Consider the following 25,664-nt stretch of genomic DNA (forward strand, 5'->3'; position numbering starts at 1 on the left):
AGATTGCTTTAACATAACACTGTTGGGAGGTAGTATTGCATCAGAATAAAACACGGAAGAGTGAATGCACAGATAGAAAATCAGAATTAAAAATAGTAAGATATTGTACCTCTATCATAAAAAGGCAAAGAAGCAACAGATGGAAAATAGGTCACTGTCAAGAAGAGTAAAAAACTTGAGCAGCAGAATTACACAGCAGATTTTCAGAGATAAGGACTCCTCAACTTGGCTTCCTTTTTCTGCACAGTTGCACAGGACAGAGATTGCCTTTCTCCCTGTTTCTCCCAGACATGCCACCCCTTGGTCCATGGTTGGAACACACAAATATTTTACCATCCGTACTACAATTTATATAATATACTGTCTGTAGGGGAACGGATTAGTGCTAAAAGACAAGGAACACAACATAAAATACATAAAACCCCCAATACCTATTACCAGTTAATAATACAACAGCTTTTTGCAGTTAGCCCCACCCCCCACATCCACCCCTGAAAGGGGTTCCACCTGGTGTTTTCTGCTAGTAGGCTAGTGAGGTTTTTCAACTTTTGTATTTATGCATGCATATACTCAACTGGAGTGGTCACTTAAATTCATGCAACATAATTCATCAAAGTCTTCACACCCATGCTTATGTACTAAAAGCAAAAAAATCAATCGCTGCCATATTTTGTTTTACATGATCCAAGGCGGTAAGCACTTTGGATTTGGTTCTTTGCAAGTTGGTAACAAGTCTCTAGATGATATGGAGGAAAAGCAAAGCAAAGCAGTGATGTCCAGGACCCCAAAACAAGGTTTCTCCAATGTATTGGTCAGAAACACTGGGAGTCTTGGGAACCTGAAGATAGATGCTGTTACTTCCAAAGACACAGTCCTTGGCTTTATTTATCTCCTTCTCTGCTTAAGGAATCTTAAGTCACACAAGAGCAGCTTCTTGACATTAGCCTTTGAAAACAGAAAATTCAATAGTTACTGATGATAACTTTTGTTGTGTGCTTTTTTTTCTCTTCGGTTGTTTTTTTACTGTGAGGATGATGAAACCTGCTTTAGATGACCCTGCATGAGCAGGGGATTTGGACTAGATCATCTCTCGTGCCAACCACGGGCTGCTTGGCCTGCCCTTCCGTCCTGGATGAACCTCTTATAACAGGTGAGGCCATCCCTCACATCAAGGTCTGGCATGGCATGTGTCCCCACCACTCAACACCTGCTGGGTTGCAGCCAACAGCAGAGCTAAAGGTTCTTCTTGGTGGTAAATGCAGAGGCCAACCCAGTCTTACCCTTGACTGTGGTAGGAGGCATTTGGCCAACATCAGTTCTTGCACCTTGTTGTCAAGGCTGAGTTTCACCTGCCTCATTCAGTAATAGGTCGCTACTATGGCAAAGCACACACAGATTTACATTAGCAGTATAACTACTAGAGGGTGCAGCAGTATGTTGAAGATGCTGGTGGCAGTGGGGGACCAGCCAAAGAAAATTTGCCACTAGTGGGGTTCTCCCACCCTCCTAAGTTGTTCCGTTACCTGCTTTATAACACTACTATTAGGATCTTTCTAGCTTCTGCCTTAGCATTTTCTAGAAGCTGCTGTAAATTTGCATGCTCTAACATCTGTTTTGCAAGTGACAAATCCATATGATACAAGGTGTAGTTTCTTATTAGCAACTGGCTAGTAAATATAGGTGTTTTATACACAAAATCACAGCCTCTAATAATAGCTATGTTGCAAGTACACATATTCAAGGCATTACTTTTCAGTTTCCCCCAAGTGATGTTTTGCAAATAATTCCCCTGTCTCATTCCTCTGTCTCATTCCTCTTAGAGTCTTCAAGGTCACCTCCTGCAGCTGAGGCATTGGGTTCTTCAATTTGTCTGTCCAGCTCATGGTATGGCTTGACAAACTTTGCAGGCAGCCACCACAGACCTGTAGGTAGGAGGACACAAACATACCTCCTTCACCAGGTTGTCAGTTCCACTGACCCTTCCCATTTCTGTGGGCCCAAAGGATAACAATACCACATTCGCCTTTAAGCCACAAGGATTTAAACCCATGGCAAATGAGGACTGAGGTGTTGACTGACAGTCAGGGCAAGACCTGAAAAAATCTGCTTTGCTTGAGAAGAAGACAGGTTAAACTGTCTTGTTAAAGCAGAGGCATTCTGATGAAAAAAGGAATGTGAAGCAGCTGGAGAAGTAAACTGCACAGTGTTAACAGTCAAGGAGTCAGCTATGTTATCACCCACAGTCAAAGGGTCAGGCAGGTTGGAATGAGACTTAATATGACCAATAATAACAGCATAATTAATGCAGTAGTCAATACAGGAGCCTTACGAGCCTTTGCTCCGACATCCCAAAATTCTCCAACAAACTTGGCAATGTCCGTAAATTTCTTCTTCTGACTGGGGCTAGGGCAGCCCGCAATCCCCACCTCACCCTCTTATGCTAGCGAAATAATAGTGCACGAGCATCCCCGCGATCATCAATCTGCCTTTGTACACATAGGGTTCCTGAGGGCCCCATTCCCCGATCCAAGCACTTGCCTCCAGGCCTGAACAGCCACTGAGCAGGCCACCCGCCTGCTGGAACAGCAAAGGGTTTAGATCTGAGCTATGAAGCCAAATAGAAACCACATCAATCACAGTGACTGCCTTCAGTCACTATAAATTTCCCTTCTATAAAAAAATCACACCTCAGGCTGTTTCCCAGCCTGCCCTTGCACCCATGCACACAAACACTTCCTGGCCTGCTCCAGACCTAGGTGCACTGGCAGCAATTCTTCAATTATCCATATAGCTGGACCAGGACGGCTTGCAGTTCCCACATCTCCCCCTTTCCTACTCTCCCCTGGTCCTGAGCTGCTTTGTACAAGCCCAGTCCTCATAAATCCCCTAACTGGCTTAGCTTTTCACTCACTTTTTCAGTGGGGTTTCCTTGTTCTGATAGTAGTAGGGGGGGTTTCACATCCACCCCATCTATCTGCTCCTTCTTCCATGAGGCGTACAGGCCAGTTCTGGGGTTTCTCCCCTGGCCTCTGCTTGTATTTATCCAATAAATTACTAATCTCTTCAGGACTATAGTCTGTCAATTCGTCTGTTCTTAGTTGTCTGTTTGCCCTGGTAATCATCTTACATTTAAATCTAGGAGCTGCACAGGCGCCTTCCTTTTTCAAGTCTGCCTTGTCTCCAGTATTTGATTCTGACTCACTGGTAACCCAAATATCTCAATTCCATGTCTCTGGGTCCCAATCAGGATCAGACACAAGGGCATGGGCCCGTGGCCTTGCTGTCTTTGTATCCTTCTTATTGCTCTGTTTGTTTTTGTTGTTGTTTTGTTTTTTTTTCTCCTAAGTCTCTCACCCTGCTCTGCAGCAGCTACAAATTCCTGCCTCTGCAACAGCACTCCTGCCTTAACCCTTTCTAGCTTGGAATGTAGATCTGCTACTTGCTGCTCCAAGTCTGTGTTCTTACCTACCACGCCTTTGTAGGCAGGCAGCAAACAGCCTGCCATGCATCCAGCATGGCTCAGTAGCTCCTTTGAGCAGGTATGAGGGGTTTCTACAAACTCACCCAAATACTTTAACACTCCAATGTGGTCCTTAGCTCCCCACAGTTCAGGTCCTACATTAGTGCAAGTCTCTGTTTTATCCCGCAACATACTCCATGGCTCTCACGTCCACCCTGGTAGTTCCACCAGAGGAGCCATGGCCCAAGGCTCTTTCCACATCTTTCTGCTTTTTGTTTCCATCCTCCTCACTATCCGATGTACTCCAGATGTCTCCATCCCATGTTTTGGGATCCCAGTCTGGTTGGGTTACTACTGCCCGTACCCACGGTCCGATACCCACACCAGGCTTTGGGCGTCTCCACCGCTGCCGCACAGTCCACACAGCACACGATGTTGTTAATTTCTCTAGGGTTTTTTTCCTGCCACCTTGATGCTGCTTGGGTGGCAGCTAATAAAGCTTGTGGTTGCACTACCCCTCTTGCTTTTTCAGTTGGCAGTTCCTCTTTCAATTGATCTACCTGTTCCTCCAGCTCTTGGAGTCGTCCCATGTTACTTTAAATGCACTAAGCAGGGCTCCTCCCACATGCCCAGCGTGTTGCAGGCACTCTATGGGCTTTGTTCGTGGTATTTCCACAAACTGACCCCAGTACTTCAACAGATCATGAGGGCATTTTTCACTCCATGTCTCTGGCCCCACCTGAGTACAGGTTTTCCACCTATCCCACAACATACTCCATGGCTCAGGGGTCCATCCTGGCTGTTCCACTGGCATAGTGCCAGGAGCCAAATTGGAAGGCGGCTTCCTCTTGAACATGGTTACACAACCCTATCACAACTAAAGCATGGCGCAATCCGGTAGCTGTGCAACCCCACCACACGGCCCCACTCAAATGTGGCGCAATCAGGTCGATAGCTGTGCAGTCCCACTACACAGTCCAACTCACAACCTTATCACAGCTAAAACATGGTGCAATTCTGTAGCTGTGCATCCCCACTACACGGCCCCACTAACAACCCTATCAACTAAAACGTGGTGCAATCTGGTAGCTGTGCAACTCCACTACATGGCCCCACTCAAGTGTGGCGCAATCCGGTAGCCATGCAACCCCACTACACACTGATACGTAACACGTGGTGCAACCCCGTAGCTGTGCACTCTGCTACCAAGCCCCACTAATTCTTGTTATACCCAAATATTTCTCTCACGCTCTCTCAGACTTGGAATCCTATCCTCGTCACCAATTATGTTCCAGAGTTTGAGGATTCCATGTTGAGAGAAATGTAACTCAATAAAGAATCATAACTAGTTTATTAATACAGGGAAAATACTGAGATAACAAAAGATAGAGTAAAGGATATTTCTGATGCTTGGTTATCTTACCAAGCCCAAAGACCATGTAATGACAATCAGGAAGACAGCTCGAAGAAATATCATTGCAGTGCGAGGTGGCAGGCTCAACCTTAGCAGGCATCGTTGTGGAGGCAACGCTGACCTGGGTGGTATGAGGTTCTGCCTCCTTGCATCACCTGGGGCTCGGGCTTTTATACTAGTAAAATTGCACATTCACTCTGATGTAGGGGGCCAGCCTACTTCGGAAGAAGTGGCCAGCTATATCTAGAAAGGTCTCCCAGGGTCATGACTTTTCCGGGGAGGAGCCAAACCTGGACCTTCCAGGGAGGAGCCAAAGCAGGACCTTCTGGGGAGGGGCCAAAGCAGGACCTTCTGGGGAGGGGCCAAAGCAGGACTTTACAGGCAGGAGCTACCTCCTAGAAATAGTACTTTTCTATTTTCGTGTGTTCCACCACAGACCATTATCTAGTGTCACTGACACACTCCCTTTCACCATAAATCAAACAACAGGATGCCATTACAACAGTCAAAACTTCAGCACGTGGCTGGGCCTCATGCATGTGAACGTACCTGGCTGAAAAGAGAAAAACCTCCACTGAGAACAGTTCGGATTGTCACTCATACACAGATCCAAAGATAAGGTCTCTGCAAGAATGTGCAGAATTTGCCATGGCCCCTGCTAGTAAAGAAACTTGAGGATCACTAATTTGAATAGTTTTCCTGTAATAAAGAAAATTCATTAAGGTATTGTGCTTGCCAAATGCAAACTCCAACTAAAAGGATAAGAATCCACCAAAACAGGTTTGGACTAAAAGGTCTTTAAAAATAATGTTGAGCTTATCCAAGATGCTTCATTTTGTTATGTTTTCACTGCACTGAAAACGTACCTGAAGAAAAAAAATACAACAATTAAAAACCTGCAGCATCAAAATCTATTTTGTTATCAACTTATTTTCAGACTAGTGTTAACAGTTTTGGTTTTCATAAAATAGATTCACTCTAAATTGAATTTTAGAAAACTGTAAGGAATCTTATATGGCAAAACTCCATGAGCATTCGTAATAAACATACAGATACTTGGCTGTAATTTCATTTTGTTTAATCGTTCTTAATGGTTTACTCTTAGAGAATGGAGCAAATTCCTCATGGCTACCAAAATAAACTGCAGCCTCAAGCAAATGAACAGTTCTGAAACACAGCTTTTTTTACCAAAAAAGGATTTGGAGATTTCTGTTTCTCCGTTTAGACAGCTTTTCAATATAATCTACAAACAAGCACGCAATGAAACAGAAAATTATGAAAACATAATACAGTAATGTTTTTAAGCTACACCGTAGAAGAATCAGTGTGGCAAAATACATAGACAAGAGCTAAGCTGGAGTCTGAATGAAGCTGGAAGTTAATCAACTTCCACGTGATTAATACAACACCACAAACTATATTGGGGCTTCTAAAACGTTTATAAAAAAAAATGATTTTTTTTAATGAAAACTGGCTTAAGTCAATGAAAAACTATATACGCAAGCAAAATCTTCATGTGAAAACAGCCTAAGTCTTGTAACCCAGGCTTTAAGTGAACTATGGCAAAGAAGGAAGCAAAATAAAACTGGAATTGCACACAATGTAAACTGAGAATTGAACACTGTGCTACTAAATGGCTTTTCTATAGTGCTTAATGCTAGTACATTAACCCTCACATCATTCCTCAGGTGTGCTGTTTATCCCAGTTTGCTGACAGGAAATTGAAGTACAGAAAGATTAAGACAAATAGAATAAACCCAAAAGAAAACACACAGGAAAAAAACACAAACAATTGAACAAACAAAAAAGGCCGCTGGTTATTGGAGTACCCAAATACACATGCTTAAACATTGATTTTCAGTTTTTACCCCTTGGAAGTGTAATCTACTTACAGCAGTCATGAGTACCACATTCTGTATGTATTTGTACAGTCAATACAAGCATATTCCTACAGAAATATTTGTTGCCCTTCTTCTTTTATTAGAAATTCTGTTTGGTTTTATGCATAGGAACCAGCACTGCCATCACCCACACATCATGCCACCAACCCAGGATTCTTCTGAAATGATGCAATGACTAAAATGAAGAGCCAAAGATCCATGCTGTACTTGAGGAACATGCTATACGCCTATATGTCTATGGACCCCAGTACTACACTTACAGTTCAAAACTTTTGCTGAAACTAAGAATTCACCATTTAAAAAACAAACAGAAAGCCTAAACACCCCCAAACCCCCCCAAAAAACATACAAACAAAACATCACTGCCAAATACAACTTACACCGGAAGGTCTGGTCTTTTGTGTTGCTTTATGAAGACTCTTGGGAATAAAATCTGCAATAAATTCACTTACAAAGTTCAAGATGTTCAAGACACTGTCTCTGAATCTTTAATTAAAAATCTATCTCAGTAATCCCAAGTATCTGCACGGATTTTCTTTATGATTTTGCATATTATGAAATGACATAGAGAAGGTGAAGAGGAATGAGTGGTTAGTTTCTTCCACTGGAAAAAATTAGAAAGCCTGTAATAAAATCATAAGCCTGAAGCAGCTAGTTTAAGACCATGTGCAATTATGCTGTAGTACTGTGTCACACAACATTTTGGGTACTACAAATCTCGTAGCTTTTAAACCAGCTAGAAAATAGAAAATAAGTGGGCAGAAAATGAATCAGTGGTGGGTTTAAATGAAGATCTGTCATGCTTGGAAGGAACAAGTTATGGGGAGATTACCTATCCAAAGAGAACTTTTCGGAGACTCAAAATATGCTCATGAAAGATAACACGTACTAAATTCAGAAAGCATGCACAGAAACCAATATAGCTACCAATGACAACAGCAGTGAAGACTGAACCATCTGAACCACCACTTTTCCCCAAGTAAACACACTCATCCTAAAACTAATCCAAGCAGAATCCACCTTGCTGAAAAATTTGCACCATCTTTCCTATACTTAGATATGTGTGACCAATGCTTAAATATCTGCTTGGTGAGGACAGCACCAGACACTACAAGTTTGGAGATTTTATTTCTTCAGACCAAAAGCCTCCTCCCTACACCATCCTTACACGCATCTATTGATATTTCCTCAGCGAGTGAATTCTCCAAGTTGGACCCATGGTAACAGCTAAGCCATCCAGGAGAAGGAGTCGTAGAATAATAGGTTGAAGGGGACCTCAAGCATCATCGGGTCCAACTTTTTTAGGCAAAGCATGACCTAGACTCCCAGCACCCTGTACAGCCTTAACAGTGTCCAGTGTTGAGGAATCTACTACTTCCATGAGGAGATTATTCCAACGGCTGACTGTTATCAGTGTGAAAAAAATTCCTCAGTCAGAATCTCCCCAGGCATAACTTGTGCCTATCACCTCTCATCTTTTCCAGTTATAAGGAACAAGCTGAAAATTTTGAGTCTTGGGCCTGTTGTTCTACCATTCATCCTCTACAGTTTTGCGGTTTTTTCCATCTACAGAGTTTATCGAGTTAATCTTGCTCTATTTATGGCAGGTTAGAATCAAACCCTGAAATACTGCTATCTAATTTCCAAGCCTCTCTAGTGCACACACAGCAACCTGAAGTGTAAAAATATCCTTATTGATTTAATCCTTCATAAAGGCATATATTCTTTCTGCACGTATAATTATAGCACTTGACACACAACTCCCACTAAGACAACAAGGTCATCTCCCCACTGAGGACTACTAGACATGAACATCTGTCACTTAAACAAGTGTCACTGAGTATATCAACCTGAAGGCTTCACTTATCCACTCAGAATGGGAAAAAAGAGTTATATTCTCAGGTTTATGGGGTGACATCTGTTTGAGTGACAGATGCCTGTGCACAAGAGTGCTGAACACAGTGTTTTATTGAGAGAGTAATCACCTCCAAAAGACTTTACCCAGCAAACTAAACCTTCTTTCTCTTCTGGTAAGCAATTTTCATACTTTTAAAATCCCATTTACCAGGGATTGAAGTTGCAAAATTTAAAAGAGCTGCATATGTTAAAGTAAGGCAGCCTAAAGCATTTAGAAACACCATGTTACTTGTGCCTAAGCCTAAATCGTGGTGTTTAGATCTCATTATCTTGGTTTGACCAGGAGACATGCAAATTTGTTAAACATTCAGCAAAATTTGTATTAGAATTTAGGAGTGCTTTGGGTATGTACAGTTTTGGGATATTTATTTTTACTGCTGAATACTACACTAATCTGCAACAGAATTGATCATTGTATTGAATTAGCTATTATTTGATGATTATCTCAAGCAGAACAGAACAACCCCAAAGTAGCAGGGAGCCTTACCCTAAAAACAAAATCACACAGATTATAACCAGGAAAACACAGCTTTATACTTTGGTAAGTAATACTTTTAATTTTGTTCTGTTAGAACTCAAACACCTGTTGGGGACGCTGTTCATTACTGATAGGGTGCTTTAATACCTGCGAAATATTTTATCAAGGATTTTGTTCTTCATTAAACTATCTGGACTGATTGAACAAAGGTCTACAACAATCTGTTGTTTCAATGTCTTTCCTATTATACAGCATTTCTATAGGACGCATATGTAAGTAAATTGTGTAATCTCTTACTTAAACAATCATTACCAAAAAAAAAGCCACAGCCTGAGAAAAAAGATCAGAAGATTTGGCAAAATGGAAACCAAAGCTCTCTACGCAAAGTACCCGTGGGACAGTTGAGTCAAGTGCAGGTTCCCCTTTAGAAGATACAGCACAGCTTTTAGTGACTTCGGCATCACATCGAGTCTCCTGGCAGAAAATGAACTTTCAGATAATCCAAAACATAAGATTTGATCGGCTTTTATTGATCTGAAATGCCTACAGAAATAAGTGTTCGATTTTAAAATAATGTATCAAAACACTGCAACATGCCTCCCTGCCTCCACCACTTTCCAGCCCTGTCCTCTTCTCTCTGAAGAAAGGGTGACATCAGACAACTCCATCATCTCTCCTAGTTATGTGATACACCAGATTAAAAGCAGAGGAGCTGCAGGTCTGTAATCCTTACTGGAAAACTAGCTTACCTGCATCAGAAATGGGTTGCCTGGGACCAATGGGGGAAATACACCTTGGAGACAAATATGAAGCATTTTAGCAGCTGTTTTGCAACTCAAGTAAAATGCTTATATTTTGAAAACTTCAAAATACACAATTCCCATCACTAATAGGCTCATCAAAGCTATGTTTAAAAAAAAAAAAAAAATCATTCAGAGAACAGGGAAAAAGTGCACTTTCAAACTTCTCCAGTGTCAGGGAAAAGAAAAATAATGCTGATACACATAAATTTGTCCAACCTAATTCATTAATCCTCCTCAGGTCTGCAACTTCACAGAAACCCAATAGATTTACTATGACTTCTGAACCTTATCCCCAGGAGTGATGGATGTTTTTACAATGGCTCCCTGGACACCCAGGACCAACCCAATCCCTTGGTCCCACCTCTATGAGAAAGATGGATTTCATTTTCTTTTTTATTATTTTCTTCATAGCAGCTGGTATGGGGCTGTGTTTTGGATTTGTGCTGGAAACAGTGTTGACAACACTGGGATGTTTTCGTTACTGCTCAGCAGCTCTTACACAGAGACAAATAATATTTTGCAAAATGGTTGCAAAATGTAGCCCTTTACAGAGGCCCCATAGGAGAGACTTCCCCATGACAATATACTCTCCAAGATAAATTTCGGAAAATAAACTTGAAGAAAAACAAGTGACAGATGTCTATATCTCATCTCTTTTCCACTCAAAACAGATAATTTCCCAGATGCTTACAATTTAAGTATTGTTTTTAAGATAAATTTAGCACATTTATTCTTACTTCATTGTCCTAGGTTCAGCACTAGCAGTCATTTTTCTCCTTCTTAGTAGCTGGCGCAGTACCACGTTTTTGAGTGTCAGCCTGAGAACAGTGCTGATAACACTGATGTTTTTAGTTACTGCTCAAATGTTTACTCTGACCAAGGACTTTCTGAGCCTCATGCTCTGCCAGGGAGGAGGGGAAGCTGGGAGGAAGCAGACACAGGACACCTGACACAAACTAGCCAAAGAGGTATTCTATACTACAGCACGTCATGCCCAGGACGTAACTGAGTTACCCGCAAGGGCTAGATCACTGCTCGGTAGGGCTGGTTATGGGTGGGTGGTATTGTATTCTCTTCCCTTGTTATTTCCCTTATCATTATTATTACTGGTGGTAGCAGTAGTGATTTGTGTTATACCTTAGTTACTGGACTGTTCTTATCTCAACCCGTGGAAGTTACTTTCTTTCTATTATCCTTCCCATTCCTCCGGGAGTGGGGGGAGGAAAGTGGGGGGGGGGAGTAGACTGCGTAGTTCTGATTTATGGCCTGGGCTTAAACCCCGACATTCATAAATAATTTTTTAAAGCTTTGAAATAAAAAAGATTAGAGGGGAAAAATGCTTCATGCTTACCAGTAAACATTTATGTACAATCACACAGATTTGTGATAGATGCTAAAAATGTGAAAACTAACACAAGCCATCCTTCAGATTACAGCTAAGTCTTCTGGTTGACAAAAACAGCTAATGCAACTTTCTAATTTCTCATTAAATTATTTTACAGTATATTTAATATTTTTTAAAAGATGCATAACTTAAGTATGAAAAATTCTATCAATGCAGTATGATATTTAGTATATACAGCAGACAGGAGGGCTACCTCAAGTCAACAGACAAAATTCTTCCACTAATCTTTACATCAATGTGCCACAGTTTATTTGCCCAAACATGTAAGACAAAACAATGATACTTAAATAAAAATGTAGCCATTAATTGTGTTCACATCCAAAGTTTTTTTAGCTTCCCTGCTCAAGGTCAGGGATAATTTCATGAACTGTATTCAGATCTCCTGCATCCAGATTAAGTCACTAACCCGAAGAAATCAAAGCCAAAATCCTCACTGAAGCAGAGAGCAGCGTTACATGGCCAAAAGCCCCAGGGGGCTGTTACAATGCTGGCATGTTCTTTCATTCTGGGCTGTTGCAACGCAGTTCCCATATGTATCTATCATACTGAAAATTGGTATCAGAAGAATTATATCAGAATGAAACTTGACCACATGCCTTAATGACCAAGTACAGTCTTTTAAGACAGAATAATAAAGCATAAAAGACATGATAAGAAGTTCAGTAGCACCTTAGCGTGAAATCAGCATTACAACTATGATAAGTATATTTGATGTTGACAAGGCTATCTTAACTTCTGAAGAAGTAATACTGAAAGAAGTATTTTTCTTAATCCCCAGCTTTCAACTTTGTAGACTAAGCTGACATACGGGTAAAAGTAATTTAATTATCTATGTAGCTCTAAAACACTTCTAAGATCTTCAGAATAAAAGAAAAATATTTCACTATAAACACTAAACTGTAAAAATGGGAGAGTAATTTCACTTAACTTCTCTGCTTTACAGTTAAATCAGTCCAAACTGCTGTGGTTACAAGAGTTACCTATTTTAAGTATGTTGCTGCTGAAAGGGACTTGAGTAGTATTTCCCTCCCCCCCTCCCATTCTTCTGTCCTTATCATTGTTTTCACATTATTTCATGTTTTTCTTAGTTATGTATATTTCACATTCTTTCTCAAGTATGTGGCATTAAAACAACTTACACTTCAAAGTATTTTAAATTACTAGAATATAAAAATGCATGCAGCCAATCAGCTTACTATTATAAAAAGAAACTTGAACTCAAGGCAAACTAAATTAAATCAAGACCAAATTGATGGATTTTTAAAAGGTGTATTTCATGTTAATGATGTCAATATATCCTAAAGCAATCAGGCCACCCCTGTATTGTGCCCAAGAGCAACTTGTCTCAACCAGCTGCCAGCAGACTGCATCACACATTTCACTCTGAGCACAGACAGACTGTCCTGGCTAGACCCACCATATACAAGCTTCAGGTATTTGCCTTCTTCCTCTTATCCTGAGCATCATTCTGTCTCAGCCAACAAAACTCACACAATGACACACATCAACTGTCTCATCCTGCAAACATCTCAATGTTGTAGTCTTTTCATTAAAATTAGGGTGAAATTACACTCTTCCCTTTGCAAAGGTTAGTTTATACGATTTCTCTGCTTCCTCTCTATGCTCTGTTCCTCCTGTTTTCATCTTTGTAAGATACCTCCCTCTGTTTTGCGATGGGAATTCTGTGGGGTTCAAGCCCATATGAATATAAGAAGCCTAGCTTCTTAAATTCTTGACATAAAAAGTTCAGCCTGGGGAAAGTCACTGCTTGGTATTGGATTTAGTCTTGTACAAAAATAATTGCGGAGATTTCTCTCCTACCTCTTTTCATAGTTGCCACAAAATACTACACACAGCAGTTTTGTGTGTTCAGCTCATTGGCATGTTCAACCATCAAAGTCTTTCCCAACTTAAAAAGAGCCTGTTAGGAGCTGTAATGACAAGCTAACATTCAGAAACCTTTCAAATAAAATAAAGCAGAAGCAGACCTACTTTGTCCAAGTGTGGTATTAAAACTATTTTTCTTTTATCTTTCAGCAGTGATTTTTCTTTAGCCAAAAGGATATTAAAAAAAATTTTTTAAAAGTGGTCATTTTGATAAGAAAAAAAACCCCACCATAAGATACTTCATGATTAATTTGTTTTTGTTGCACAATCCTTGAAAAAATATAGCTGGCAACAGTAGAAATTGGGATTAAAAAAAAAAAAAAAACCAACCCCAAACACTTCTAAAGAGAATTTTATTTCAATTGTCTTAAAGAGAAACAATTAAACTAATGCGCAAGAACTGACACGAGAGTTCCAGGTGTTACAAGCTTGAATCATCTAAACCATAAACCAATTAAGAATTTATAACAAGAAGGCAATATTTACTGAGGCACTGGTCTAAAAATCAATAGTGCTGGCATTAGGAGAAATCCAAAAGTACTGTTCAACTCAACTGATTGCATACTAATGTTTTGAATACTAAAATTCTTTATGCTGTAAGCAGAGAAACAAACATTAGGATCCAGCACACGAGTACAATAGAAAAGGAGGGAGAAGATTTTTTGTGTGTGACAAGTGGTATACTATTAAATACATAAAAGACACAATCATTTTTCATTTAAAATGAAAGTTATTTTTCTCATTCCTCCTGCCATGGCTCTACCAACTTTCGGGTACAGCTTGGAAGACCCCATAGAAAAGCCTGCCAAGGTTCAGTTTGGCTTACTATTGGGAAAGCTTCTATTCATTGTGAAGAAATATAAGACTACCACTTTTCTTATTGCTGTCTCTGTACAGCTAAGCTGGGCTGTTAGTTTTCCCTGTGCATTTTGAAAAGTGTGCTCCTTCATGGAATTTGTGTGTGTGTGTGTTATGCTTACAGTAGAGTTTTTGTACTCACATGCTGAGCTTACAGTCCTTTTCTTCTTTTTCTATTATTATTTAAAACAGTTGTGTACTATGTGAATAAAATTCAAACTGTCTCATCCTTTATTTTAAATAGAAAACTAGTCTCTCAACATACCCATGGCAGATTTATGCCTTTATCAGAAAACCTGTGATTTAACACTTCATTTGTTTCACAGAGTAAAAACTCCAATTTGAGTAGTGAGATTATCCAGTTCCCCAAAGCCACACTAAATGATTCGTTGCTGAGGTGTTGCATACATACGTACACTTATACAGTAGAAACTATTATATTTAACACACACCAGCAGAAAAACAAAGGTGAAAACTGACTTCAAAAGCTCTGTGCTCATAAGGATGCTGTTGCAAAACTGACCACTGTTTGATCCCCCACACACAACATGTCAGGGTAAAATACCAGAGGGTTTAGGGCTGAAGGAAGGGAAAGAAAGAGAGAGAATCATCAGCTGCTTCATAACCATCCTTCACAGAAGTCTTAAGATGATTTCAAGTGAATTACAGACCATGTTAATCCCAGCTTCATGCCTGACTGCTTCAGTGACCACCATAAAGGATAAGAATAAATTGTTAAGGTGTCTGCTGACATGGGACAGGTGTCTGCTGACATGGAACAGGTGCCTCCAGTCCCCCTTACACTCAGCGGTATTCAGAAATAGCACAAACCTCTGATTTCTGTGTCTCTTGATGTTCCATGTACATGGCCAAGGATTTGACCCTAAACAAATAAAAAAAAAGTGAATGCTGTAATACATACTGAAAAAAGCCAACCTCCCTTCAAAAAGTAATAAATCCCCAAAAAAATAAAAAGTCCTCCCCACTAAAAAGAAACAGGAGAAAAAGAAAAAAAATGAAGAAAAAAGGAAGGTAAAAAGAAGCAAAAAAGAGGGAAAAAGAAAAAAGGAAGAAAAAAGAAAACAAGAAGGAGAAAAGGGAGTAAACAAAGAAGAAGGAGAAAACAAAAAAGAAGGAGGAAACAAAGAATAACTGTCCTGGGTTCAGCAGTAGCAGTCATTTTTCTCCTTAGTAGCTGGTGCAGTGTTTGTTTTTGACTCTCAGCCTGAGAACAACGCTGATAACACCAATGTTTTTAGTTGCTGCTCAGTAATATTTACTCTGACCAAGGACTTTCTCAGTCTCATGCTCTGCCAGGAAGGAGGGGAAGCTGGGAGGAAGCAGAGATGGGACACCTGACTCAAACTAGCCAAAGAGGTATTCTATACCACAGCACATCATGTCCAGTATGTAAACTGGGGGCACTCACCCAGAAGGGCTAGATCACTGCTTGGGTCGGGCTGGGTATCCGTCAGCGGGTGCTGAGCAGTTGTAGTCTCTTCCCTTGTTATTTCCCTTATCATTATTATTACTGGTGGTAGCAGTAATAGTTTTGTGTTATACCTTAGTTACTGGGCTGTTCTTATCTCAACCTGTGGGAGTTACATTCTTTCAGTTCTCCCCCCCATCCCTCTGGGAGCAGGGGGAGGAAGGGGAAGGAGTGAGCAAGCAGCTGCATGGTTCTGGATTGCCGGCTGGGCTTAAACCATGACAATAAGAAATAAAAGAAAAAAAGAGAGGAAAAAAAATAAAAAAGAAGGTGCTTTTATAGAAAATAAAAAATAAAAAATCCTGAAATCCAGTCAGTGAAGGTCAGGTAAATGTAAATATAGAGAAAATATGCTGTTTATACAGAGTAGCCGAGTATCCAAGTATCCAAGCTTTGAGATTGTTTTCAATGTCTTCAAAAAAAAAATAAAAATAAATTATATTTTCAAAGGATCCACATGGATAGTTACAGACACTTCCATAGTTCAATAGTTACAATGTTGAATCCCATCAGGAGGACAGCATGGTTTGCAACAAAAAAGAGCTTAGTAAAGTTGGTAAAACAACTGAAATAAAACTATCTTGTCAAACAAAATTTTTCATGATTTCATATGTGTGATTTGGGGAGCGGTTACCAATTTTATTCACCTCTACATTCACTAATAAACCTGAGTTCATCTACATGACATACTGGAAAGACAGATTTAAGTCTGTTCCAGAAAATCTCACCTTGGAATTGATCAGCCTTATCCAATTCATCCTTGAGATGGGGCTGAAGGATGTAGTGCACCCCACAGACACCAGGCATTTTAGAGAAAACAGACATTTCTTTTACTTCTGTACCCTTGCCATGGTCTTCCAAGGAAACCAAGAAACAGCCAAGTTTCCAAAAGATATTTAATTACCTCAATTATTACTATTTTTAAAAATAAATATCAACTCGAACATTTCTCCTCAGGTCACTGATCCAAGGCAATGCAACACAAGCATGGGGATATAATACTGTAGGTCACAGCCAAAGTTAAAAGCATAAGTGTAAGGAAGAAGAGGTGGGGAGAAAAAAAGCAAGTATCAAGAGTCTGGCCAACCACTCATAAAGAACAACTTTGCTTCATGTATTTAGAGTCACTCTCAGGTAGAAACAGTAAAGTGTTTGCATGAGAGAGCTGAGATGCGACTAATGAAGCCACTGTCTACCAGAGAACTCCTGGAAGGAACCAGGGTTGAGGTTCCTGGCAGGATAACTCAGGATCTGCCAGAAGCTGCAGGATTCAGATGTATCAGACCCTCAAACAAATGCCCAAGTGGCAGATAAAAAGAGAAAAATTTTGCCATGTGAAAGTCACCCTGCTTGTGTGACTAACTACACTGAAATAAATTTTAATAGCCAGTGCCACAGGACATTTTAGTTGTGTTTTTTAAAAGCAGCTCTGAAGAGCAACATCTGTTTCCTAAAAATGCAGCCCATCTCTTCAGCAGAGCTCTCCACCACTAGGTCACAAACCGCTGTGCAGACAGTCAGTATCTATTGCTCAGTTCAAGAGACTGACAGTAGCAGACTTGTGGGAGGATACAACTTGCCCAATGTCAAACAAAATGACAAGAAACGGGTACAAAACAAAGACACATGGGAAGTTATGAATAAAAAAAAAATCTTGGTGACTAAAACAATACACTTACTGCTGCTAGCCTTATAGTCAACAGCCTTCTCTAGGAATTTTTAATTACAACTTTTCCTACAATGGAGATGTGCAAACTGAGTCAATAAAATTACATAATTAAGGAAAATACCAAATTTTCTTGCAAAAACATTACTTTTTTATTACTAATGCACTTGTGTCACAGACCTTGTCTACTTTCTTGAAAAAGCAAATTAATATAGAGAAACAGAGTGTTTGCCTGCTTACTCAGAATAAGAATAAACAGCCCTCCTGGACATAAACCAAACCAAGCACTGCATCTGTGAAGGTATTACTGGCACATATTCATAATATGAGGCACTGACTGGCCATGCAGAATAGACAAGAATAAATTATGTCCACATAGAACTGGAATTTTAGGTCTTCAGACCTCAAAAAACTCCACAGTATCACAGTAAAATGTGTTTTATTTTGTGACATAATTTTGTGACACAAAATTACAACTATTAGATGGGTTACCCTATTATAAAATGATTTCAATATAATTATGTTATCTCCCTGAAATTGTCTTTGTAGATAGTCTCCTAGTAAAATATTTTTTGCAATAAAGTGATTTAGCAGGAGACAAATTGATTTGCTCCCATTACAGTTTCTTCTTTACTTATTTTATTTTTGCCTTGACAATGTATTTTAAAGGAGGCAAAGCAGAAAGCAGTAAAAGAAGCAGCAATGAAAGAAGAGACACACAAAGTGATCTTTAATGGATTGTCAGCTCATGAAGGCAATTCACAAGCTGGAGCAAAATTAGTTCTATGCACAAAAGAAATCAATACTCATTATAGCATCCTTCCTGCTACACTGCAATTTATCAGCTAAGGAGAATACTGTCACATTTCATAGGCCTCTGAAAACTAGCTGCTCACAGAAGCAGTATTTATTCTCTGCAAGTTTCACCCCAGCTGAATTGGAACTATGTACAGCATGCACTGGCTGACTCCTCAAAGAACAAGGCAGCTTCTTTAGCAACCAAGACCAAGGAGGTGCCTCCATAATCTGTGCTGGAGAACCACACGTGACACAAAACACCCCTGGAGTGCTATCACTTTTACTGCTGCTAATGTCCATTTAGTTAAAAGATCAGTAGTTACACAAGAAAACATACCATAACTTTAATTATTTGATTTAAAACTAGGTACATATTAAAACAACCTGAAGTTTGCACCATGCAATGTGTTTTAAAGATCCTAAGGTCCTTTTCAACCCTAATCATTCTATGATTCTATGATTAAAGACAGCCAGTAAAACAGGAAACAGTTCCTTAAAAATAAATAAATAAAAATAAACAAGGGACCATTGATATATTTACATTTATGAATCTAAACATTTTGGAAGTTGGAAAGAACAGTAAGAATTTTGCCCTGGGCAACACTCATAGTAATAATAACACTACTACATCCAGCCTTGAAATGAGTAAATACTTCCCAAGTCCTAAAATTTGTTCTCACTTACTCACAAGCCCAATATATTAACATGGAAATTTTCAAATGCAATTCAGCTTCAGAGGCATACAGCCCTGCAAACCTATTAATGTGGCTGGAATAAATAAGACTACAGAACTGAGCAATACAAAGGTCACAAACTCACCATTTACCAAATGGAGAATATTCCTGCATTTCAGATTATTTGAAGTCCTTCAATAAAACATAATGACACTAAATACAATAACCTCCCCATTAAAGAAGGGCTCACACCAATTCGCTGCTGTAAGAAGCATCCTCAGTGCAGGCTTCAGTGGGGTGCAAATGGTGCCAGTGATTTGCAGTGACACAAACTAGGATTGAGAGGGCAGACACTGTTTTCCTGGAAAGCAATGAATGATGCTGAACCACCTGCTCTTCTATGGGGCAGACTAGAAGATGCTTGAAAATTGTGGATATGTATTTTGAGATTGGTTTTGAGTTGCTCAGAGGTCAAATTATGAGTTTTCAATTGATAACTTGAAATTTTGCCCCTAGGAAGTTTTAGGATGCCTGCTCCTCTTCCTCCAAACTGCATGGACAGTATTTAAGATACTTTTGGCACAGGCAAAACAATAGCTACGTTGTCCATTTCACTAATAGCTTCATAGGAAAAAGTAGCATGAAGAAAAGAACTGAAATAGAAAGAGAAGCACACCATTCTGTTTCATCCGGCTCCTCCATGCACACAAAGCAGCCTGGATACTTGTCAGACATTAAAATATGGGCAGTAATGACAAGATCAGCCCTTGAAGACCTGCTCAATTCCCATAAAAGGTAACATTTAGTGCTCCTTCTGAAAATAATACAATCATCACAAAGGTAATCACTCAAAACCACAGTCATTTTGTGCTTCCCAATGCCAGCTATAAAATTCCACACCCAGAAACTCCAATCTTAATTGCAAATACCCGTGACAGTATAACAAAACCACACTTTCAGTTGTGTATTGTCATTGGCACACAGAAAACCCCAGAAAAAAAAAATATATATAAAACCCCAACAACTAACAAACCCGCTCGAATGTGTTTTCAGAAAAAAACCAGCCTTTTTTTTCTTTTTCTCCTCCTTTTTATTAGCAACAGCAGTACCAAACCATGATGCAGAACTGAGGAGTAATATTGAAGCTATATGTTTTAAAGCCTTTCCCCTAACCAAACAGGCATATTCCACAGCAGTCGTTTTTTTTACTGATAGCTTGCATCCCTTTCTCTAAGAACGGGGAGATTTTGGTCGGAAGATTTAAGAAACTCCTACAGTAGAGCAAATCAGAAAAGAAAAAAACTCTTGGGAACGTGCTGAATACTATTCTAGTAATCCTGGCCATTTATTTTTCTAGAAGATGTCCCAGTAATTACAATGGAACTTTACTAAGAGTAAAATTTTAGTTCCTGCAGGTAAGGGACTAAAATCTAGGTCTCATCAGCGAACAGTTCTCAAATGCAAAACCAAACGACTCTACCACAATATCTTCTGTTGAACTTCTACTACCTAAATAGACTTGGAGCACCACATGTTAACATCAGGAAGGCCATAGGAATTAAATAGTATGTGAGAGTGAATGTGAGAGCATGAGAAAGAGAGAGGGCATATGAAAGATATTGCCTCTTCAAATTAAGAGGGAAAATCATAGAATAGTTTGTGTTGGAAGGGACCTTCAAAGGTAATCCAGTCCAACCTCCCTGCAAGGAGCAGGGACATCTTCAACTAGATCAGGTTGCTCAGAACCACATTCAGCCTGATCTGGAATGTCTCCAGGGATGGGTCATCCACCACCCCTCTGGGCAACCTGTACCAGTGTTTTACCACCCTCATTATAAACAATTTTGTCCTCACATCCAGACTGAATCTCCCCTCTTTTAGTTTAAAACCATCACCCCCATCCTGCTGCATTTTCCCATCTTTCTTATAGGCCCCTTTTAAGTACTGAAAGGCTGCAATAAGGTCTCCCTTGAGGCTTCTCTTCTCCAGGCAAAACAATCCCAACCCTCTCAGACTTCCCTCGTAGGAGAGGTGCTCCATTCCTCTGATCATTTTTGTGGTCCTCCTCTGCACTGTCTCCAATAGGTCCATGCCTTTCCTGTACCAAGGACTCCAGAAATGCACACAGGACTACAGGGGGGGTCTCATCAGAGCAGAACAGAAGGGCAGAATCACCTCCCTTGACCTTTGGCCAAGCGCCTTTGGATGCAGCCCTAGATACAACTGGCCACCTGGGCTGCAAGTACACATTGCCAACTCATGTTCAATCTCTCATCCACCAGTATAAAAACACTTGAAGAAACATCACGAACATGGTTATGATTTTTTTTTTCCTTAAGAAGCTTCCACATAAAAATGCAGCAGACTGACATCTTTTCCTAAATCATCATTTAGCATCACTTTGACATATATAGAATCCTGGAAGATTTGTTTGCAAAATAGTTTTACCTAATACACACATACCTAATAATTTAGTGCAAAGGGGAAAAAAAGACCACTGACTATCAGAAGTTGCACAGGCAGCAGCAGATGCTACTGAGCTATGCTTCAGAGAGAGTTATGAAAACACCTAGAGAGTCCCAGACACAGAACTGCTAAGCCCGTTAAAGGGAAAAAATAAAAATACAATTAAAACATCAGTGTTGCTATATACTAAGTTTCAAAAGCAGATGGTGAACACAAAACCCTGAAAAAAATAAAGGGACTTTACAGAGGAACTTGCTGGAGCTTTGGATTTCTAAAAGACTTACCCTAAGAGCAAAATGACAAACAAGAGACATTCACTATGAATATGCTGTTACTGGTTTAAATAGTGGCCTTTAGACTTAGAAACAGTTGGACTTGGAAATATCTCTCTCCACATCTCAAGTTTCTAAGGGATCTTTCAGTTCCAGAGCGCTGGGTGGAAGGCTTTGGCAGGAGCCATCCATACTCAGTAATAACTGCTTGTAAACCTGTTTTGATGAGGATGAGTTCATTATTTGGCGCTTCCTACCTACTGCTGGTAAGTCTCCATACAAATAAAATGAAAACAATTAATGTTTCAGATTAGGGAAAAAAAAAGACTTTCCCTTCACGAGTCAGTAGTTTTAGAATAACATTAAACCACCCATGCACTTCTTCACCCTTTCCTAGCTAACCTCTACCACTCCCACCTTTAAATCACTGCATCCTGGAAATACACCTTAACCCAGACCATCCACACACAACCCCACTGCGATATATAAAACTCACAGGAAAAAAAAACCAAAATGTAGCACACACGCTATTTCTACTGTTCACAGTGCCTCAGACCGCAGGTGAAGGTCACCGCTTAGGACTTATAGCAGCAGAAAATTAAAGGTTAAAATGTTGTATAACCATTGGATGGGCAGAGACGTTTTTCTGCCTGATTTATTTTCATTAGGAAAAAATTAAGTCACATTTAGCAGGAAGAATAAATACCTTAGTCATTTGAATGTAACTGTAGCTTACTGACAGTCTGCTGACTGCTTAAAAGCAATGAGGAAGTTTTCCTCCCAGCATTACAACACTTTTAAAGGGCTTGACACATGAAATAAAGGAGGTTGATATGTTGGTAGGCTGACAGAAATACATGTATTTGTGCAAATAGTTCAGTGGACCTAAACGAAGGAACTGAATTTTAGAACTTGAGCAGGAAACCTGCACATATTTAAATAACAGACATACACATGCATATGCATTTATATATATTTTATATATACACAAGCACACAGAGTACATACAAATGAATGATAATCAATGGCCAATGTATGTGGCCATTGGACTGAAAAAATATGCTGAAATTCTCTCCGTAATTACAACAGGGAACAAAACCAGGAATGGATAACGCATCCTTACTTAGTACAAGATTTTCAGCAGTCACTTAAAGGCTATTTAAATGATTTTTAATAGAACTTGCTGCATCACCTACTAGTAGCCAATTGTGTTACATACTTTTAGAGATAATTCTAACTCTGCTGATGTGTGTGTGTATATATTTATTTATTTATTGACTTCAATATCGCTATTATTCCATCTTCAGCACCAAGTCTGGTAAATGCACTACGTAGTCTCAATATTTTGAGGCCAAAACCTATTCAATGCGCCCATGTAATATATAGGTTTTGTCAGACATATCTACAGGCTGACAGTTCAAATGAACTTCTACCTGGAAAAAAACACAAGGTTTATTATAAACAAGTTGGGCCTCTCACCAAGACATGCAGAGATTAATTAGTTTATCTATATTGCTACGTTTTTTCCTGTGTTTACACTACATTCTTCTCAATAACATTCTAGCCAGATGCTTTAGTTCTACTAGGTCAGACTTCTTCCTGTCTCTTTGCCACAAACACAATGTATACGTACAAAAATCAGAACTTGATATATGGAAATATGAAATTACTTGTCTTCTCTCTGTGACAGACCTAGACCAGAAGTCACCATTTCAGGCCAGTGACATACACAGCCATGTACATTGGAAGAACATGCACAAGTACGAAACCAAGACCACAGACAGCAAGTGTAGCGCTGCCTTTCCAAAACAGGAAAAAGAACAGTTAAGTTACTTTCCCTTTGGTTATCAGTAGGCTTAGTAGAGCCTCATCACTCAAAAGATACATGTCTTCCTTCTACAGATACTCCAAGCATACTTTACATGTGAACTTTCAGATTGTCACTCATTTTCACTCCTTTATCAACCTTATTTACTTCCACTGCATGACCAAACCTATCAGTTGAGAAAACATCAGAGGTAATTATGAAGTTTCCAAAAGGAATTACCACAGATTGTAATAAAATTGTCACCTTAATGAGATTTGTCACACTATATTTTAAATTAACTCATTAGATCTACAGAGGATAACAGTTACTCTAAAATATAAGGACCCAAGCCTGAAGCAGTCATTAGGTACCTAATGAACTCTATCAATTCACATGTAAATCCCCCACAGAATGCTCAGGAGCCTGGGCTGGCATGTTTAAGACAGAAAGCACATGTTGCAAAATACTTCACACAAGTCTTTTTTTTTCTTCCTTATGCAATTATTTAAATAATTTAAATAATATTATAGAAGTTTTTCTTGTAGCGAGTCATCTACCACAGTGTAAAGGCCTTTAATCTGCTCTTGGCTTTTTCTGGGGAAATGACATCTCCTTTTCTCCATTAAAATCAATTCTAGAAAGATCAAAATAGTTAATCTCAAATAAATACTTAGTTAGTCTAACAGAATGCTAACCCTGGTTAAAAATAGTAATGACAAAATATGTATGCAACACTCTTGCATATATTATATACACCAGATAATACCCTGGCCCTTTCTCAGTGAGGTTTGGGACTTAAGCAAGAGGAATGAATGAGCATCTGGATAGCTTTGGAGCCTACCGTAGATTAACCATCTACTGGGTTCCTGCCACATTTGCTCTAAACAGTCAATGCAAGGAAGCCCACAGATGTCACCAAGAGAAGGATTTTGTATCTCTGAAAACAATATGAATCTTTGGGGGCAGGAGGGCCAAAATAAATTTGTAATGCCTGTAACCCCATTCCAACCACAGGTTATAGTGAGAGAATTACATTTTTGACATCAGGAAACCAAAAAAGGTAGGGAAAGGGCCGACTTAAACACAGAGGTGTCATCAGTGGATAAGCAAACATGGCTAATTTACTACGTGTATAGCTACAAAATGCTTTTCAAAATGTGTATGAGAACACTAGAGACAGAGAAGTTGACAGGAGCATCAGTTGGCAACACATTTCTTTAACCTTTTTTCCTCTTCACACACATCAACCCAAGCAGTTAACAGCTGCTACTTAATCCAAATCAGAAGATGCGTACAACTGAGTTTGTCTCTAAAGAAACCGCGTGAAGGCAATGGGAATCAATTGCTAATCTCCTCAAGAATGCCAAACACATAACACTTGCGATATGAGACCAGAGCTCAGACAACCTATAATTGCTAACTGCTGCCCCAGTGTGGTGTGTGTTTTAACAGAAGTAAGTATCTGGATTTCCAAGAAAAAAAATTATCCTGCTTAACACTTTTCTCATTTTCCTTTATTCTGTCAGGTTTTCCTTTAAATCTCTAATAACTAATATGGAACAGTGTGTTTACTGAAGATTGTTACATGTCAGATTTCCCCTGTACTGGAAGAGAAACACCCAAACATAAATTACTTTTATTTCCCAATTCAAGTGTTCATTAATTGTATCTTAGGCATGTCAAGCCAGATACACAGCCAGCTTTATATCTTTATTATCATTATTTAAATAATTATTAAAATTATTAAAATTGCAAGCATATAAGTTATGGACATAAAACTAGAGTAATTATGGATCTCTAACACAAAAATCTTCCCCAGTTCCCAGAAAAATCTGCATCTCTTATGACTTCATCACATCGGTTAGTTGGCCACATGCAGATGAAGAAGAACTGAGAAAAAAAGAGCCTTCAAGGACAAAGCTCCTACTTCCAATCTTCCCAAAAATCAACCCTCTACTTTACTCCCTTACATATTCTGTAAACTAAGGATGGCACCAGAGATCCTATCCAGAGTAGACAACCATGGTTCCATCCACACATGTTTAGGGATGCTACCACGCCGCTGCAGGAGCTCAAGCCTGGGTTAGGTCAGATACAAAAGCATATTTGAAATGGATTCTATGCTGGATTTGTGCTGTTGACAGGACAGACAACAGCAGCTCTAGTTTAACGCTAACATAGGCAGGCTACTCGTGATTCAAGGTAAAGTCTACTGGCTGAGACACCTTTCATATTCAAATAAAGAGAAAGATCTGTGTTACATTCAAATACTTTTCTAAGTTTGGCAGTGAACTCAAAGGAAGAAAAACTAGAAAGAAAAAGAGAGCTGTGCCATCCATCCAACAACAGCAAAATTCTGGGTTTTGTTT

General features: G+C 39.4%; 1 protein-coding gene across 12 annotated transcripts in view; it reads right to left on the reverse strand.

Moving 5' to 3' along the window:
* ZNF804A (zinc finger protein 804A) overlaps positions 1-25,664 on the reverse strand; it is a 261,110-nt gene that overhangs the window by 135,437 nt on the left and 100,009 nt on the right. For 7 of the 12 annotated variants that reach the window (XM_065669712.1, XM_065669714.1, XM_065669713.1 and 4 more), the window contains one exon: positions 14,955-15,006. The exons of the other annotated variants lie outside the window; for them this stretch is intronic. In XM_065669712.1, coding sequence (XP_065525784.1) covers positions 14,955-15,006 — 52 coding nt within the window. The remainder of the gene's footprint in view (positions 1-14,954; positions 15,007-25,664) is intronic. 12 annotated transcript variants of the gene reach the window in all.

Source organism: Lathamus discolor, chromosome 3, assembly GCF_037157495.1.
Source record: "Lathamus discolor isolate bLatDis1 chromosome 3, bLatDis1.hap1, whole genome shotgun sequence".
NCBI classification, from domain to species: domain Eukaryota; kingdom Metazoa; phylum Chordata; class Aves; order Psittaciformes; family Psittacidae; genus Lathamus; species Lathamus discolor.